A 15,168-nucleotide genomic window follows, 5' to 3' on the forward strand; every position below is an offset into this window, starting at 1 on the left:
GCACACCCTGAGAAGTGGCAAACACTGAGCATCGGGGGGCCTGGGCAGGAGGGTCATGGAAGTTCAAGGCCTGCTGGGGCTATACAGAGAGTCCCAAGCAACCTGAGCAATTTAGTGACAGCCAGTCTTAAAATATGAGAGCCAGGAATGTCCTTTGGTGACAAAGTACTTCCCCATGGCCCTAAGTTCAAGACTGAAAAAAACGTGCAGCCAATGAAGAAATGACAGCAAGTAACCTAGAAGGTGTGCCATAAAAACCAAGAGGAAGGGGTTAGCTTGCTCAAGTCAGCAGAAAATGTGAATTACGACCATCTACACTCTGCCCGGAAGAAGGAGGGCAGTACTAAATGGAGTGGTGGGGAGCAAGCACTGTCAGACTCAGGGGTAAGAAACAGGTATAACCCCCTTTAAACATGAACTTGGCAGCTCTGATGCCAAAGAAAGTCTCTACCCAGGAGCCTGGAATTCCACTCCTCCTAAGAAGGCGCTGGGACAGCCCACAGAGTATCATGTTTCCAGAGATATAAGGAGGCTGAATCATAATGATATAAGGTGGCCAAATAAACAGGGCTCGCTGGCCAGTCAGCCTAGCTAAACCACTGACTTCACATACCAAGCTTGCTGCTTATGGTCTGGAAGGAGGGGACATCAGTCCTGTTTCACAGATGTGCAAAACACAAAATAGGCTCACAGACAAAAGACCTGGATGGGCTTGGGGAGGCAGTTTAGTTATCAAAGAGCTGGCTGTGCAATTACAGGGACCTGAGTTTGACGCTCAGAACCTATGCAAAAAGCCAACTGTCCCAGTCCTGGGAAGGCAGAAACCAGAGGATTCTAGGGCTCACTAGCCAGCCAACCTGGCTGAATCACTGACTTCCAGGGTTCGTTAGAGACACTATCTCAAAACTAGAAGAGGGCACGTGACGTTGACCCCAGTCCCCACATGTCCGCATGTAAACAAGCAGGCTCTCTCTCACATATGTGCATATGTACAAGCACACACGTAGGTATGCACACAAAGGAGAGCCCCCCACAGTCAAAGATGATGCATCCTGAACCATAAGGTTTTCATTGTCATTGTGTGTTGCACATGTAATTATGTAATGATAGATGGAGGAAGAATCTATAAAGGCCAAAGCTGGCTGGTCAAGGAGATTGTTTCTTTTGCCTCCTGTACCCTACTGCTGGCCTCCACCCATCCACTCTCTGAAATCCCCTTACCCACGGCTGAGAGGCAGTCTGGGAGCAGGGCAGTGTGTAGGAATAGCAAGGCCGATGTAGGACAGATGGACTAGGCAGGACACACTGATCAGTGACCTGTGGGCTCTGGCTGTGGCTTGCACAGTGGTGGGTTGGCTCCTATATGCAGCAGGCCATAGGTAAGCAAAGGGGCTGCAGAAGCTCCTCCCTTGGCAAATGTGAGGAGTCAGCTCCTAGAGCCACAATGAGGGCGACACTGCACCCCTCCTACCGCCCCTCTTACCCCACTCCATCTGCACTGCTAGGGACGCTCAGAATCATGCCATCCTAGTTTGGAGGCACTGCAGGAAACATCGAGGTGTGGCTCAGATGTGGCTGGCCCCCACTGTGCCCTACTACCCTCCTGAGGCTTTTTTGGGAAACTACTAGGGTGTCTGCTTGTAACCAGCAGGAAGGCCAGTCACATGCTTTCCAGGTCCACAACCCCCAGGGAGACCAGGCTGGTTTCTGATGACCCCAAATCCCAGCGGCCCGAGGGAAGGAAATAATGTAAAATCTCAGGTTAAACAAGAACCGCCAAGGTTCCCTCAGAGGGCGTGCTCAGCCCTCCCCACTTCCCATGCTATTTTTGACCCTGCTAAGAATAGCTTGCCTTAAATATCCACCTCTTACCACTGCGTGGCTCTCAGGGCTGCCGGCTGCACCTTCTCTGAGCCCCTCCAGAGCAGCCACTCAAAGGACCCAGTTCACAGCCCCCTACCTCGAATTCTCCCCTGGCCACTACACAGACTTGCCACCGGCTTTGTGCTTCACATCAGCCCTGAGCCTGGCGTCTGGAGGCTGAGCCAGTTACGAGGATACATGGGTGGACAGGATGGGTAGGGATTTACCACAGAAAAGTCGCCATTCTCCTGACTAGCCCATGAACATCTGCCACCTCCACAAATGGCCATTAGAAGGAGCTGGGTCTTCCGGGACTTAAAGCTGCTCTAACCATAAACATGGTGCAACATACTGTCTTGGCCTTATAAAGGCTGCCTTAAACTTCAGCCTTGGTAAGGGTGTGGGTAGAGGCTCACAGTAGGAAGGAAGATGGATTCACCTCTTGCTAGCCCTGCCTGGGCCCAGGGGTGTGATTGTGAAAGCCCATGTGGGTCCTTCCTCCATTCATGAAGGGGGAACTCACTTGTTGAAGAGGTTCAGGCCAATTCGGTAATGCCTCTTACGGATGACATCATTGCTGAAAGCTGGCGAGTCCCAGCTGTTGCGGGTCTCCTTGTGGTATGTCTGCTTGCTGAGTGTCTGTTCCCGCAGGCTGTCCCGAGATGAGGACTCGGAGCTGCAGTTTATGGTGTCATTGGAGTTGGACGTGCTGTTGATGCTGTCATTGTCCCCGTCTGAGTAGTCAGACTCAGATTTGCTCTGCCGGTTGGCTGAACCATTGATGGCTAGGTGACTCTCAAGAGGTCTGGGGGGTCGAGGTCGCAATTCAGGTTCCTCCCGGGGGAGGCCTTTGGGGGGGCCACCGTGGGGGCCGTGCTTGGGGCTGCCCTGCTGCCCACCGAGGCTGCGCTCATAGGCACTCTGCCTCTTGAGTGAGCTGCGATCCGAGCGGTCACTGAGTTCCACGGAGCTATCACTGGGCGGCTCAATGGTAAGCAGGGGCAGGTGCTCCACCCGCAGCCGTGGCTCTGGCCGCTCCAGTGAAGGTGTGCTTCGGCAGCTTGTGTCCGTGTCAGCCTTGTCCTCTTTGTGGGCCAAGGCCCAGTAGTCCTGGGCTGCACCCCCAGACCTCAGCCGCAGGTCCGACTCGGTGCTAGAAGGCCGATCACCAGCCTGTGAGAGTGGTAGAGGCGGTGACAGCTCTTCCTCATCAATGTAGAGGGTGACATCACTATACGAGGCTGTCATCTCATCCAATTTGCGGTGGTCCATGCCATGCAGGCCTGGTTTGGGCTCAGTGTCCCGAGCCCGGGCCGTGTCTGAGGCTGGCACCTCCTCACTGTGTAGGCTGCGGCAATTAAGGGCATCATCAATGGATTCAGCCAGGGATTTCACCTGCCTGGAGAAGGCATCCTCCAGTTCCGTGATGGCATCTGCAAAGTCACTGGAGGGGGCTGGAGACTTGAGGGCTGGGTCACTAAGGTCTCCACATTCTGATGGCACCAGGGCCCCCAGCTGGGAGCCATCATTGGTCACAGAAACCTGTTTTCCCTCGAAGTAGGAGCTGTGCACCTTCTCGGGGCCCTCGAAGGAGAACTGCATCCTCATGTTGGACAGCACAATGCGGCGTGACATGCGGTTCTCCGACATGGAGCTACGCAGGCGCTCAAAGTTCTTGTTCATCTGGTACTGGCGGAACGCCGTCTGGATGGTGCGGGCTGCATGGCGGGTCACGAGGCGTCCCCCATACTTGCGTTCTAGCATTTCCACCTAGTGGGGTAAGAAGAAGAGAATGTGGGCCCTGTGTGATGGCACAGAGATAGATCTTTATGTTCTTCTATGCTCCATAGAGACGTAGCCTGGGAAGTTCTTACCGTATTCCCAAGGTGCTTAAAACAGCAGCTGCTGAGGGTTCTCAATGTCAAACGGGACAGGTGCCAGGATAAGGGGAAGTGGAGTAAAGGCGGTGGTGCACATATGATGATGAGCGCCCCAAACTTCTGTTCATAGAAGCTGTGGGCCCTGGAGGTTTCCTACAGATGCATCTATGGATGTCACTTGCAGAGCCTGAAGCATGAGCAGGTCAGAACCTTGCCAGGGTCTGGCTTGACCCTGGCTCTGTCTCTCATCAGCTCTGGATGAGCCTTGGAACCATGAAGTTCCCCATTTCCTTATCTGTGATGCAGGACAGCAGTAGGACCCACTTTCTAGTGCTTTGGTAAGTTCTCAGTGGTGAGCCAAGTGTGTGGCACAGGCCAGGGGCAGCTGACTAAGACCTCAGCCCCATTCCTAGGTTGCAGTTGTAAGGTCTCTGTCCTTGCTACACAGATGGCTGAGGTGAGGCCTAGGGGAAGACTGGCAGGGCTAGCTCTTCTTTGCCCTACATATCTATAAGTGCAGATGGGTACACTCTGAAGGGCATGGTTATGAGGCAGGAGGGGTGTTGGGCAAGCTCTCAGGCACCTCAGGTCATGAAGAGTGACTCATGGCCTCCTGAAGTCCCAGGTCTCACAGTCTTCCCAGCCTTGGGACTAATCCTGAGTCCTGATCCTGGGTGAATAGGAAACACACTCCTTCAGCTACAGCCTGGTCTATAGGAATCAGCGATCCGTCTCTGGCTGCTGGGGAAGGGCTCTATCTATCTGGAGTTGGGGAGAGGATTCAGGTCCCCAGGAGGAGGTGAAACTCTGATTCCACCTGTCTGGCACTGTGGGCCAACATCTCATCATGCTTGGCAATGCAAAAGGGCGACACACAAGGTCCCTGCTCTGGGAAAGGAGAGAATGTGTGAGGTTAGACAGAAGCAGTCTGACACAGAGTACCAGAGATACTGAGCAAAGCCAGGGCTGTGGTCCAAGTCTGCACCCCATCTCAGGGCCTCCAGGAAGCTGGACTAGAGAACTCTCAGGACACCAGGCTCAGCTGAGCAGCGAAGGGGCTCCAGGGACAGCCACAGAGAGGCTCTGGGTTTCTCTCTCAAAGACGGCTATACTGCCATACCGACAAGCAAAACTACTACTGGCTGAGTGGTCATCAAGCTCAGGCTCAGGAAGAGACCAAAGCTGATCTGGGAAACTTCTTCCTGCTCTCAATCTCCTGCCTAAGAAGGCTTTGGCCTAGAATCCCTACCAAGGGCTTCAAAAATACCAGAGTCACCAAAGCTTACTCCATGGCCTTCCCTGATTGGGAATAGGCGACCATGCTGCTTTCCCAGTTCTCCAAGTTTGTGTGTATTGTGTTGTTGAATAATAGCTCATTAGGAGGGCAGAAATGGGCACTGTAATGAGTCACCAAGGAAAGCCCCTCACTATCCCTCCCCAAAGTGGGGATTTGGTGACCCAGTCCTGCTCTTTCTTACTCTTGAACTAATCATAGCTATCCTGTGACAGTGAGGCCCTGTCTACAGCTCTTATAGGACCCAGAGGAGGAAAAGGCAAGTAATATTTGCTACTCGATGGAATGCAAGGGACTGGACCACACCCTCACACAGTTCTTACCTTACTGAGGAACTCCACTATCCCAGATGACAGGAGGAAAGCCAGTAGCCAGGCTTCACTCACAGTCAGTACCAGAGAGGCTGGTCCTGGCCCAGGGCTCACCCCTATGGGTTTACTTGCTGAGGATTCTCTAAAAGTAGCATGTATGAGAATCCAGAGGAGTCTCCTTCCACAAAACACAACTGCTACCACTCAGAGACCTGAAGTCATTCCCTAATCCCTAGGCTGGCCTCCTACTCTCAGGGACAGGGAAGGACAAGAGCAGAGGGTTAGGTTAAGGAGAACGCATCTGACTTTCCAGTGACTCTACCTTCCTCTCATGACTCTCATGTCACCTACTCCTCCTTTTGCCTTGCTTGCCAGGACACTCAGTGCAGCACGGAAAATGAGTGACATGGCTGCTAACGTTAACTCCTTTTGCCTCTGTTCCAACTCTTCCCCGCCATCTTTTTTGTATCTCATGTACACCAACGTCATTCTTGTTCCAGAGCGTTGGCACAAACTGTTAGCTCTTCTCCAAATGCCCAGTTTTCAGGCCAGCCACCTTCATCTGATACAGCCAACAAACTCTCAGAGTCCCTCTACTACTTCCTCCTGAAGTGTCACCCCCAGGGTCTGTGTCACTTCCTGCAGTGAAAATGTCTTCACTGCTGACTTGCTTGTCCATCCACTGTCCAGGAATGTCGCTCCGGTACGGCAGCCTCATTTGCAGGCTGTCCCTATCCTATTCTCTGGCACAAGGGGAAATGCAGCTAAGGGTGGAATGAAGGTGAATAGCTGCATATTTGTGGCATGTAATCATCCCTATAGCCTGTATGCCATCTCAACCCTGCCCAATTCTCCTTCATGGTCCTGTGAAGATGACCTCCATGACAAACTCTTCAGGGACCACTCTGAATCTAGGCGGAGTTGAGAAACTCAATGGAGGCCTGGCAAAGCAGTCAAGGACCACAGCTGTCAGGGAATATCTGCTACCAGGCCTGTTGTGAGTCTCAGCTAACAGGAGGGAGGATAAAGCATGTGAGCAGAGAGGAAAAGGGGTATCACTCAGGTATGAGGGGTATCACTCAGGTATGAGAGATCAAGACTGAGGGATGTCTACCAAGAGAGAAGATCCACCTGAGGGTACCCCATCATGCCCTGAGTTAGATGAGGCTGCATAAGCCTAGACCTCTGTGTCTTCAAGAACAGAGGACCTTGGAGAGCAAGTTGAACAATGTGGCCAGCAGACATGGGTAGGAGGGAGAGCATAGCATCTGTGGGCAGTGGGAAGGGGTCCTGGTGTTAGCCCATAGGACTGACTGCCTGGGAGGCATGGGAACCTGCTCGAAAGAACAAGGCCCAGAGCTATGGAATACTGGCCAGATGTTCTGCTTGTTTCTACACATCCCTGCAGTTCAGGGATAGCCTGAAACCTGGCATTGCTCGGAGACACACTCAAACAGCAGGCACTCACTCTCACTCCCACACTGGCCTGTTCACTACTGGGCATCTGCATCATGAGGATTTGCTCTGCTCACAGCAACCCCAAAAGTAGGTCAGGCCACCTGATCCTTGGGTCTGAGGCCTGAGGAAGAACTGCAGCATTCAAGCATTTAATGTAGACATCTTCTATAGCCTAAATACTGTGGAGCCATAGCCACAAGGGAATATAACAAGTAGCCCCCACCCCCTTCTCAGACCTTTCTTGGACCCTAAGAACCTCCATGGCCACCTTGGCAACCTGTGTCCTGATGGTGCTGGGCACTTAGATACCCAATGCAGGCCCCATATCCTGCAGTAAGGGATATTGAAACCTACAAAGGCAAATTTTGAAGAGGATTCTATGTGTAAGTCCCCAGAAAAGATGTCATGGCCCCTGACCATCAGTGTAAATCCTTTCCCACATTTCAGCAGAGTTGGGCTGGGAAAGGCTCTGAAAGTGGAGACAGGGATCCCATCTTCCTTAGATTGCATATCAGCTGGTATCTGAAACCTGTCACCAAGAACACCAGGCAGATGAAGCCTCATGTCATTTGGGAGACCGCAGAGAGTGGGCAGGGGCCCCTGCCACCTACCTGCTTGTCTTGCAGATCTGAAGAGAGCTCATAGCTCTCAGAGAGTGACCGAGAGCGCTTGATGGCCTCCTCCTCAGCCTGCTTGCGCAGGACTGAGGTCGAGTGCTGCAGCCGAGGCCTCCGTGTGCGCTGTTGTGGTCCTGGCCCTGCGTACAGCCCATAGGCGCCCACTGACGTGTGCTCGTAGTGGTCTGGACTCAGGCTGGAACCAGGTACCAGGGGACCCTGATGGTAGGCTGACGGGCTGTCCAGCGATGTGCCAGTCTCGCTGCTGGGAGCCTCGCCCTCAACACTGCAGAGGAGAGAGAGGAGAGACACATGCTGAATGGACACAGAACCTGGGGAGCAGGGCAAGGAAAAGCGGCCCTACCCTTTGGTATCCAGGAACCTGCAGAGCCCTCTTCCTGGAGCTCATCTTCCTGGAGCTTCTGAACAACTTGCATGTTCTAACATCTGGCACACTGTACTGTTGGGGCTGGCTTCCCAACCAAAACTATCAGCTCTCCAAAGACAGAGGCTCTGGCCCACTGTGCTGGTGCCCCTCAGCACTCAGAACAGAGCTTGGCCAGAGCTATGTGCTCAGTATGTTTTGAATGAACAAGATCTTCACCTCTCCTGCCACTTGAATTAAACGTAGGGCTGGTTTTGTACATCCATAGTCCCATAACTATATTTAGACATAGGATATTTTACAGCTGATTTTTCTCTATCTTATATGTCTAAGTGTTTTGTCTGCATGGCGCCTGCCTATCACCTGGAACTAGAGTTACAGACCGTTATAATAAAGTACCATGTGGGTGCTAGGAACTAACCCAGGGCCTCTGCAAGAGCAACTGTTCTTAACAGCTGAGCCATCTCTCTAGCTCCCTGGAGATAGTGTCGTCAAAATGAAAGACATTAGGGTGGACACTAGTGTGACCAAACTGGTATCCTTCTAAGAAGGTGAATGAAGGATATAGCATGTACAGGGGAAGACAGTGGAGACATGAGAAGAAGGTGGCACACCAAGGAGAAAGGCTCAGGAGAAGACAGTCAGGCCACACCTCCATTGTAGACTGGCAGACTCCAAAGCCTGCAAATAATGAAGGTCTGTGAGCGAGGCTCACCTCTGGCATTTGTCATGGCAAGCTTAGAAGCAAACATGATGTTATAAAAATATTTTAAGTCCCTGAAAGAGGAACTGTAACTCCCTGCACAGATGACGAAACTGGGTCCCCATAAACACTGTCCCAGGTACCACAGGCAGGAAATGGGTGCCCGTTCATCTCACTGTCTATCGTTCCACAGAGTACCTTCATGCCAAGCAGGAGCAAGGCCAAATAATGGGGACAGAGGGACTAGCTGCTGACTCATCCTAGCTCTGGGCCTGGAACATTCTATTCTGCACAGATACTGCTTTCCTCTGCAGTTGCTTTTCAGTGTGGGACGGGGAGAAAAGGAGACACTGATTTGAAGAGTTTCTAACATAAGCCCTCATCCTTTGCCAGGCTCCCTGGCCCTGTGAGACCAGACGCCCGGGTGCTGGCAAGACTCTAAAAGGCCTGTGGTCCTTGGGGCAGGGTGGAGGGTCTCTAGAATGGGCACAGAGAGAAAAGAGAAGGGCCCCACCCAGGCTGCAGTTCTTTCCAATGTCTGCTTTTCAGACCAATAAGGAATGTCCCTGCACTAAGCAGCCTGGCAGACAGGCTGCCCCTGCCCAGTTCTGCTAGAGTCCTGTTGTTTGTTCTCCAGGACTAGAACAGACTCCAGGGGGTCGATCCAGGGTGGGGCCTGTGGGAAGGAGCCTGAAGCAGGGAGGACCAAGGCTGCCAGGGCTCAGACTCTGAGCACTCTGCACCAGGGACAGCAGCAAATCTCAGCATCTGCTTTCAGGCCGTAGCATAGAAACCGGGCTTCTGAGCCAGCAACTGTCTCTGGCGTCCAGACACAGGCGACTGAACCTTCCAACGTGCCCCAAAGGCTAAGGTATGACAGTCATTCTTTGAGAAGACCTGCATCAGGAATCGGGAGACATGCTTTACCTGGCTCTGCCTATAGGGTTTCATTGAGTAGTATTAGCAGCTTAGTCTAAGAAGCACCACCCTTTAAGGCCCTCTGACTACCACAGAGCCACTGGGATCTACATGTGTGTAGGGGAGAGTAGGGGTGAGCAGGGAATGTTAGATCTGAAAATTCTCTCAGAGTTTACTGAAGCTTGGGCTAGCACTTTTCATTAAATGCTCAGAACTTCAGCCAACCGTCACGAGGAGGGAATAAGTCCCATTAGAATTGGGCCACCCAGGGTATACAGAACAGCAGCCTCCACTGGGAAAGCCCACCCTAGCTCTCTGACACCAAAGCTGGGCCTCACTTCACACAGGTAGGTCAGCACACAAAGGGATTTATGCTCCTCAAATGAATACATATACCAGTCAGGGGCCAGATCTGTGTGTACTGATCTGGAAGAAATACAGCCTGTGCCTTCTGTAGGGGGTTTCAAACCAGCTGAGCACTGAATCAGAAGGTAGAGAAGACAGGTAGTCACTACCATCCTTGGAGAAGAGCCTAAAGTCTCTTGGTGCCCAACAGGCTACATCAGAACCATAGGGGACTGGGACAGAGAGGAACAGGCTAGGCCTAGCTCACGATGCTGTCCCTGACCCTCAAGCCCAGGGTGGAGGAGCAGTGGCCAGAGGGATTCAGTCTTTTGTCTAGTTCAAGAACAGCTTCAAGGGTAAGACATTTTGTTCCAGGTGATGGGGAGAGAACAGGGTCTAGGCTGCCTGAAAGCCAGCGAGTGCAGCCTACTTAATAGGCCTTAGCTTGGGAAACTTATCTCCCAACTGGCTTTGTCTCCATGGATGAGACATCAAAGTGGGTGCCTGCCCTGGAGGGGAGCACCTTTAAGATGAACCTAGCATAAAGAGGTCAGGGACTGGCAGAAGCTGAACTGTGTAAATGCTCTGGGCAGTTTGAAGCCAATGGGTTTTTAGAATGTGCTTGGGAGAGAGAGAAGGCCAGGTCTCTCCAGAGCGTCCCCTATGAGAAATGGAGAGGGGAGTACAGTCACCAAAAGGCAACTCATCAGTGCCTCCTTTAGAGCCAAACCATCCTCACTCAGCTGGGACCACCTTCTGTCACATCTATGTGAATGACAGAGATGTGTGGTGGAACAGACCTTTCACAACCCAGAAAAAACACACCCAGGACCAGAGAGACAGCTCAGCAGATAAAGGTGCTTGCTTGCCAAAGCTGACACCCCGAGTTTCATGCCCAGGACCCACATGGTAGAAAGAGGACCCACTCTCCCTTAAGTTGTCTTCTGCTCTCCATACACATGCTGTGGCATGTACATATAAGTGTGTGTGTGTGTACATGTATACACCCTACATTGGCACCTCTTCAGCCTACTGAGTCCTGGTTCTGTGTCTCACCCTCCCTCCACCCAGGTTCATCTCCCTAAATCCAGGTCTGTCCAACAAGGCTGGATGTCTTAAGAGTGTAGTCTTTGTTGATACCCCTCAATTTACCACATCTCTTCCAGACTCCTAGACGACAGGCAGATCAAGGAATGGGACGAGATATGCATTCCACATCCTTGACAGTTCCTAACTGTTCAGTTTCTAGAATGTTCTATAGCAATTAGGTGGTTGTTGCCTGTCACATGTCTCAGATGTTCAGGATTCAACAATCATTCTAGGCACATGCTAAGGAAAAAAGGCCAACACACAAAGGGGCAGATACAAAGATTTCACAGAGCTGTGGTCTCTAAGCACACAAGATTAGAAATAAATCTATACGCCCACCTAAAAGAGACTGACTGCAATTACTTTTATACCCACACATGGGAAGTATTGTCAAGATGGGGAAGATTTGACCTGACAGCTGTTCTTGTGAAGAGACCTGGAGAGGTTTCAGCTGACTATAAGATTGATGTGAGCTGATTGTGGCACACAGCTGAGGCCCTGTGCCACGCTCGACAGAAAGTCAGGAGCAAAAAATAGCCCTGGTGCAGTTGTCAGATCACAGCAGAAGTCTCTGCATCTCAAGGTGGCAGACCTTTCATCTTACCCTTCCCAGCCCCCTGCAGACATTGCTAATCTATCACTGACTCCCTCCTGCTGACCTTGAGTGGAGCCTCAGCTGGGTTCCACATAGATTCCTACATCTGATCCTAGCTGGCATGGAAGATAGACCCTGTGGGTAAAACCCAAATTACTGCAAGCTGGGTCATCTGGGAAGGATAGGCCAGAAACAGCCCCTCTCAGAGTACAGGATCCTTTGCCTCAGTCTTAAAGGATGATAAGAATGATTTCTCCGTGGGGGAAAAGAAAATACTATGTCCTGTGTAGTCCCAACATGAGAAAGGAGATGGTAAGCATTCTGCCTCTGGAGGTATGTGACTGCATAGGTCACCCCCAGGAGTGGGAAATACTGCTTGCCTGACTGGAAATCTCCCTAACCCCACAGGACAGGTCTCAATCTGTAGCCTTTAGTTACATCTCTTGGCCTCTGAGCACTACGCTATCATCTGATCCAGGCTCCACTCCTTTCGGAGGCCTTGCCACTTCCCACCTATACAGCAACTGGGGCATGAGCTCCAATGCTCAAGAAGGAGTCATGGTGTCTAGGCAGGCTTGGTGCTACCATGGACAGGTGCATGCCTTGCCCCAGGGTTCCCTTCCTATTTGGGGACTTCAGGCTGCTTCCCACCTTCTCCAGTCTCAATCATTTCTGCCTTACAAGAGATGGTCTGTTAGCTTTGTAGACCAAGTGAGGCAGAGATCACACAAGAAATCCCAGAGTCCCTGCTGCCCCAATGCACAGGGCCCAGGGTAACTGCTTACTGCTTTTCTGCTTACACACTGCAGCTGTATGACATGAGCAGGGATAGTAGTGTCTCACTTTTCCATGCCAGTGCCAGAGAACAGAGAGTGGCTGTTGCAAGAGGCTCTTGCTGGACACAGCAGTGTTGATACAGTGCCATCCTGCACAGAAGAGGGCTCCACTCATAAAAGAAACATACTTTCTAAAGGCTGGTTGCTCTGACTCAAGGTGGGAGGGGCCCAGCTGCCTAGGACACAGCCTCATGACTCGGACCTCTGAGGCCCTGCCTCAGGTCAGAGAAAATGTCTGCATTTCTAGGCTAAAATGCTCCAGGGGACATGAGGAACTCTGACCAGGCCCCAGGGGCCAACTAAATGCCACATCTGGCTCTAGTTCGAGCTGTGTGTGAGTGTAGGAGGGAGTAAAGGCCTTGGCCGTTTAGTCTTGGATGTCTCTAATTATGGTCTGTGAAGTCATGAATGACTTTTTCCTCAAGAAAAAATGTTAGTCAGAAGAGGCTCCAGGCAACAGTGCTGGCATAGCAGAAGGGACCTGCTGTTTACCACCAGGGTCATGATGGCGGTGGTGGAAGGCAGCTAAAATCTGTACACCTAGGAATGTTTTAGGCTTCACCTATAACTCATCCCACTCTCCTGTCCCACACAGTAAGACAGGGAAATCAAAATTCAGGTCGGCTGGCTTGAGCCCAGCACTGACCCACATCCCCTTGGTATTTCTTCCTTGAGAGTGAGGGTCATACACAGTCTTACCTGGGAAAACACAGCACAGGTCCTATACGTACCCATAAGCCCCTCCCCACACATACTCCCAATCATCTTTGAGAGAAGTTAGAATATGGAACCCAAAAACAGTGCTATGAAAAGACTCAGTACACTATAATGTTTGGGGAACAAGGAAGAAACATCTCCTAAGAAACCACCCTCTTCAGAGTAGGCAGGGACTGGGCTAGAGGACCCATGCTATCTGGGAGACCCAGCTGTGGTTAAACACTCACATTTAAGCACCTTGGACCTGACTTTAGGCAGCTTGCACCTGCCAGAGGCAAACAGCCTCCTGATATGTGTGAGCCTCTTGTGGCTTCCCTAGACAAAGCTCCTGATTTCCAAAATATGAGGCTAGAGCAGGTTAGGCCAACCAGTCTTAGGCCTCACAAGCTCCCATGAAGGTTTCTGTATGGCTCTTAGCTGCTTGAGTGGCATTATTTGAGGTTGATCAAAGACGGGGACAATCTTGGTCTCTTCCTGGGCTGGGGTCCCATGAGCTCCATCACAGCCCCAGGTTGGTTGGGTGGGGTTGTTAACACAGACCAGGGCAGAGTCTGGGGAGGAAGTGAGAGGACTGTGTCCTCTAAGCATGGATAGCGTAGGCACAGCTCAAAAGGGGAGGTTATCACCTTAGATCTCTATAGGGCAGTCCTGGAGCCAAGGAGGCAGGGTCTATGTGACAAGTGGCAGGAGAAGAAGAGAGGCAGTGACTTGGAGGGTTTGCTGGGAAGGGGTGGGCACTCACAGGGTTAGGAACATTAATTAGTCTCCTGAATGGCTCTGGTCCAGCCTACTCCCTGGGTAGGCCAGAGCCAGCTCAGCCTAACCATTGGGACATACTGGCCCTCCATTCTGTGGCTCACAGAGGCTTCAGATGAGTCAGGACTTTAGTCATGGCAGCCCTTGGTCCTTTCACACTGGAATGTTCCCAGGCTGATATGACCCCGGGAGCAGAGTGCAGACACAAGGGATTGGGTAAGGGAAAAGAAAGTGGGAGAAGCCACTTCTTGACAGGTCCTCCGTCTTGTTGGTAAATGGTTCCTGGACAGGACTATGAGCTGCTGGTGATAGAGAAATCTTATAGATCTAAGAGAGGAAGGAGGGGTCCTCTAAGACTGACCCAGAAGAGCTGGAATGAGTAGAGCGTGGAGGGCAGAAAAGGAGGGTGTTGACACATCCAGGGGGATCTAGGCATGGGACCAAGTGTCCAGAGAGCCCATGAGAGATCAGAGTATGAGCCCTGTGCTCAAAGTTCTAGATGCAGCCAGGTCTGGAATGTAGGGGCTGTGGTGGTGGTGGTGGTAGGTCTATTGAGAATACAAGAGTAAAATAAAGATTTCAGCCAACATTGATTGCCAGGGCTCCAGCTGGGTAACCAGGGGCATAGCTCTCAAATTGAAAGTTGGTAACAAGCGCTTCTAACAGTGCAGAAACTTCCCCTGCAGGGCTCGATGGAAGTGGAGTGGGGCATTGGGTAGCATCAGATTTCTGCTTTTATCCTGTTCCCAAGTTTGCATTAATGAGGACACATAATCAGAAGACCCAGCAGCCCTGCAAGGCAGCAAAGCAGGAGCCCTCAGAGGCAGGGGTGGAGTTACATTCTACTCCTCCCACCTGCAGAGGGCAGCTTACCCTCTTGGCCATCCTCTCACACACATTTTCCCTTGCCCATCTGTTGGCACCCTTAAAGCAGAGCCAGCTCTGACCACCCTGCCACCAACCAGAGGACACTTCCCTTTGGCCCTTTCACATAGCCTCTCCTGCGTAGGGTCCTTCAGAGCCTTCTGTTACCTGCCCCCTCCCTATAACAGCAGTGATACAATCAAAGCACAGCTCCAACCACATGGCACCTCAGCTCCCATGGTCTGGGAAAACATGTCATCACTATGACCCAGAAGGCTCACAAGATCTAGTCATGCCTCCTGCCCCATCTCCCCAGGAACCAAAGGACCATCAAGCTCAGCTTAATCCCACTAGTCTCCTGGCTATTCATCTACAAGCCAGCTCCTACCCCGGAACCTTTTCATATATTCTGAGCGTCAGCTGCAGGCCCTGGAAGGGTAAGGAGGAGGAAGGGGGGCTGAAGTATCTGTGGGAGACTGTGGCTAAAAAAGAAAATCAAAGATTGGATAGCAGTCAAGGTGCTGGACTTCAGGCATG

General features: G+C 51.7%; 1 protein-coding gene across 18 annotated transcripts in view; it reads right to left on the minus strand.

Annotated features, from left to right (window-relative positions):
- The window catches only part of Iqsec1 (IQ motif and Sec7 domain ArfGEF 1), a 319,435-nt gene that overhangs the window by 25,291 nt on the left and 278,976 nt on the right, over positions 1 to 15,168 (minus strand). For all 18 annotated transcript variants that reach the window (NM_001408960.1, NM_001408959.1, XM_039108750.2 and 15 more), the window contains 2 exons: positions 7,418 to 7,709; positions 2,387 to 3,633 (listed from right to left, as the gene is read on the minus strand). In NM_001408960.1, the coding sequence (NP_001395889.1) occupies positions 2,387 to 3,633; positions 7,418 to 7,709 (1,539 nt within the window). The remainder of the gene's footprint in view (positions 1 to 2,386; positions 3,634 to 7,417; positions 7,710 to 15,168) is intronic.

This window comes from Rattus norvegicus, chromosome 4 (genome assembly GCF_036323735.1).
Source record: "Rattus norvegicus strain BN/NHsdMcwi chromosome 4, GRCr8, whole genome shotgun sequence".
Taxonomy (NCBI): Eukaryota; Metazoa; Chordata; class Mammalia; order Rodentia; family Muridae; genus Rattus; species Rattus norvegicus.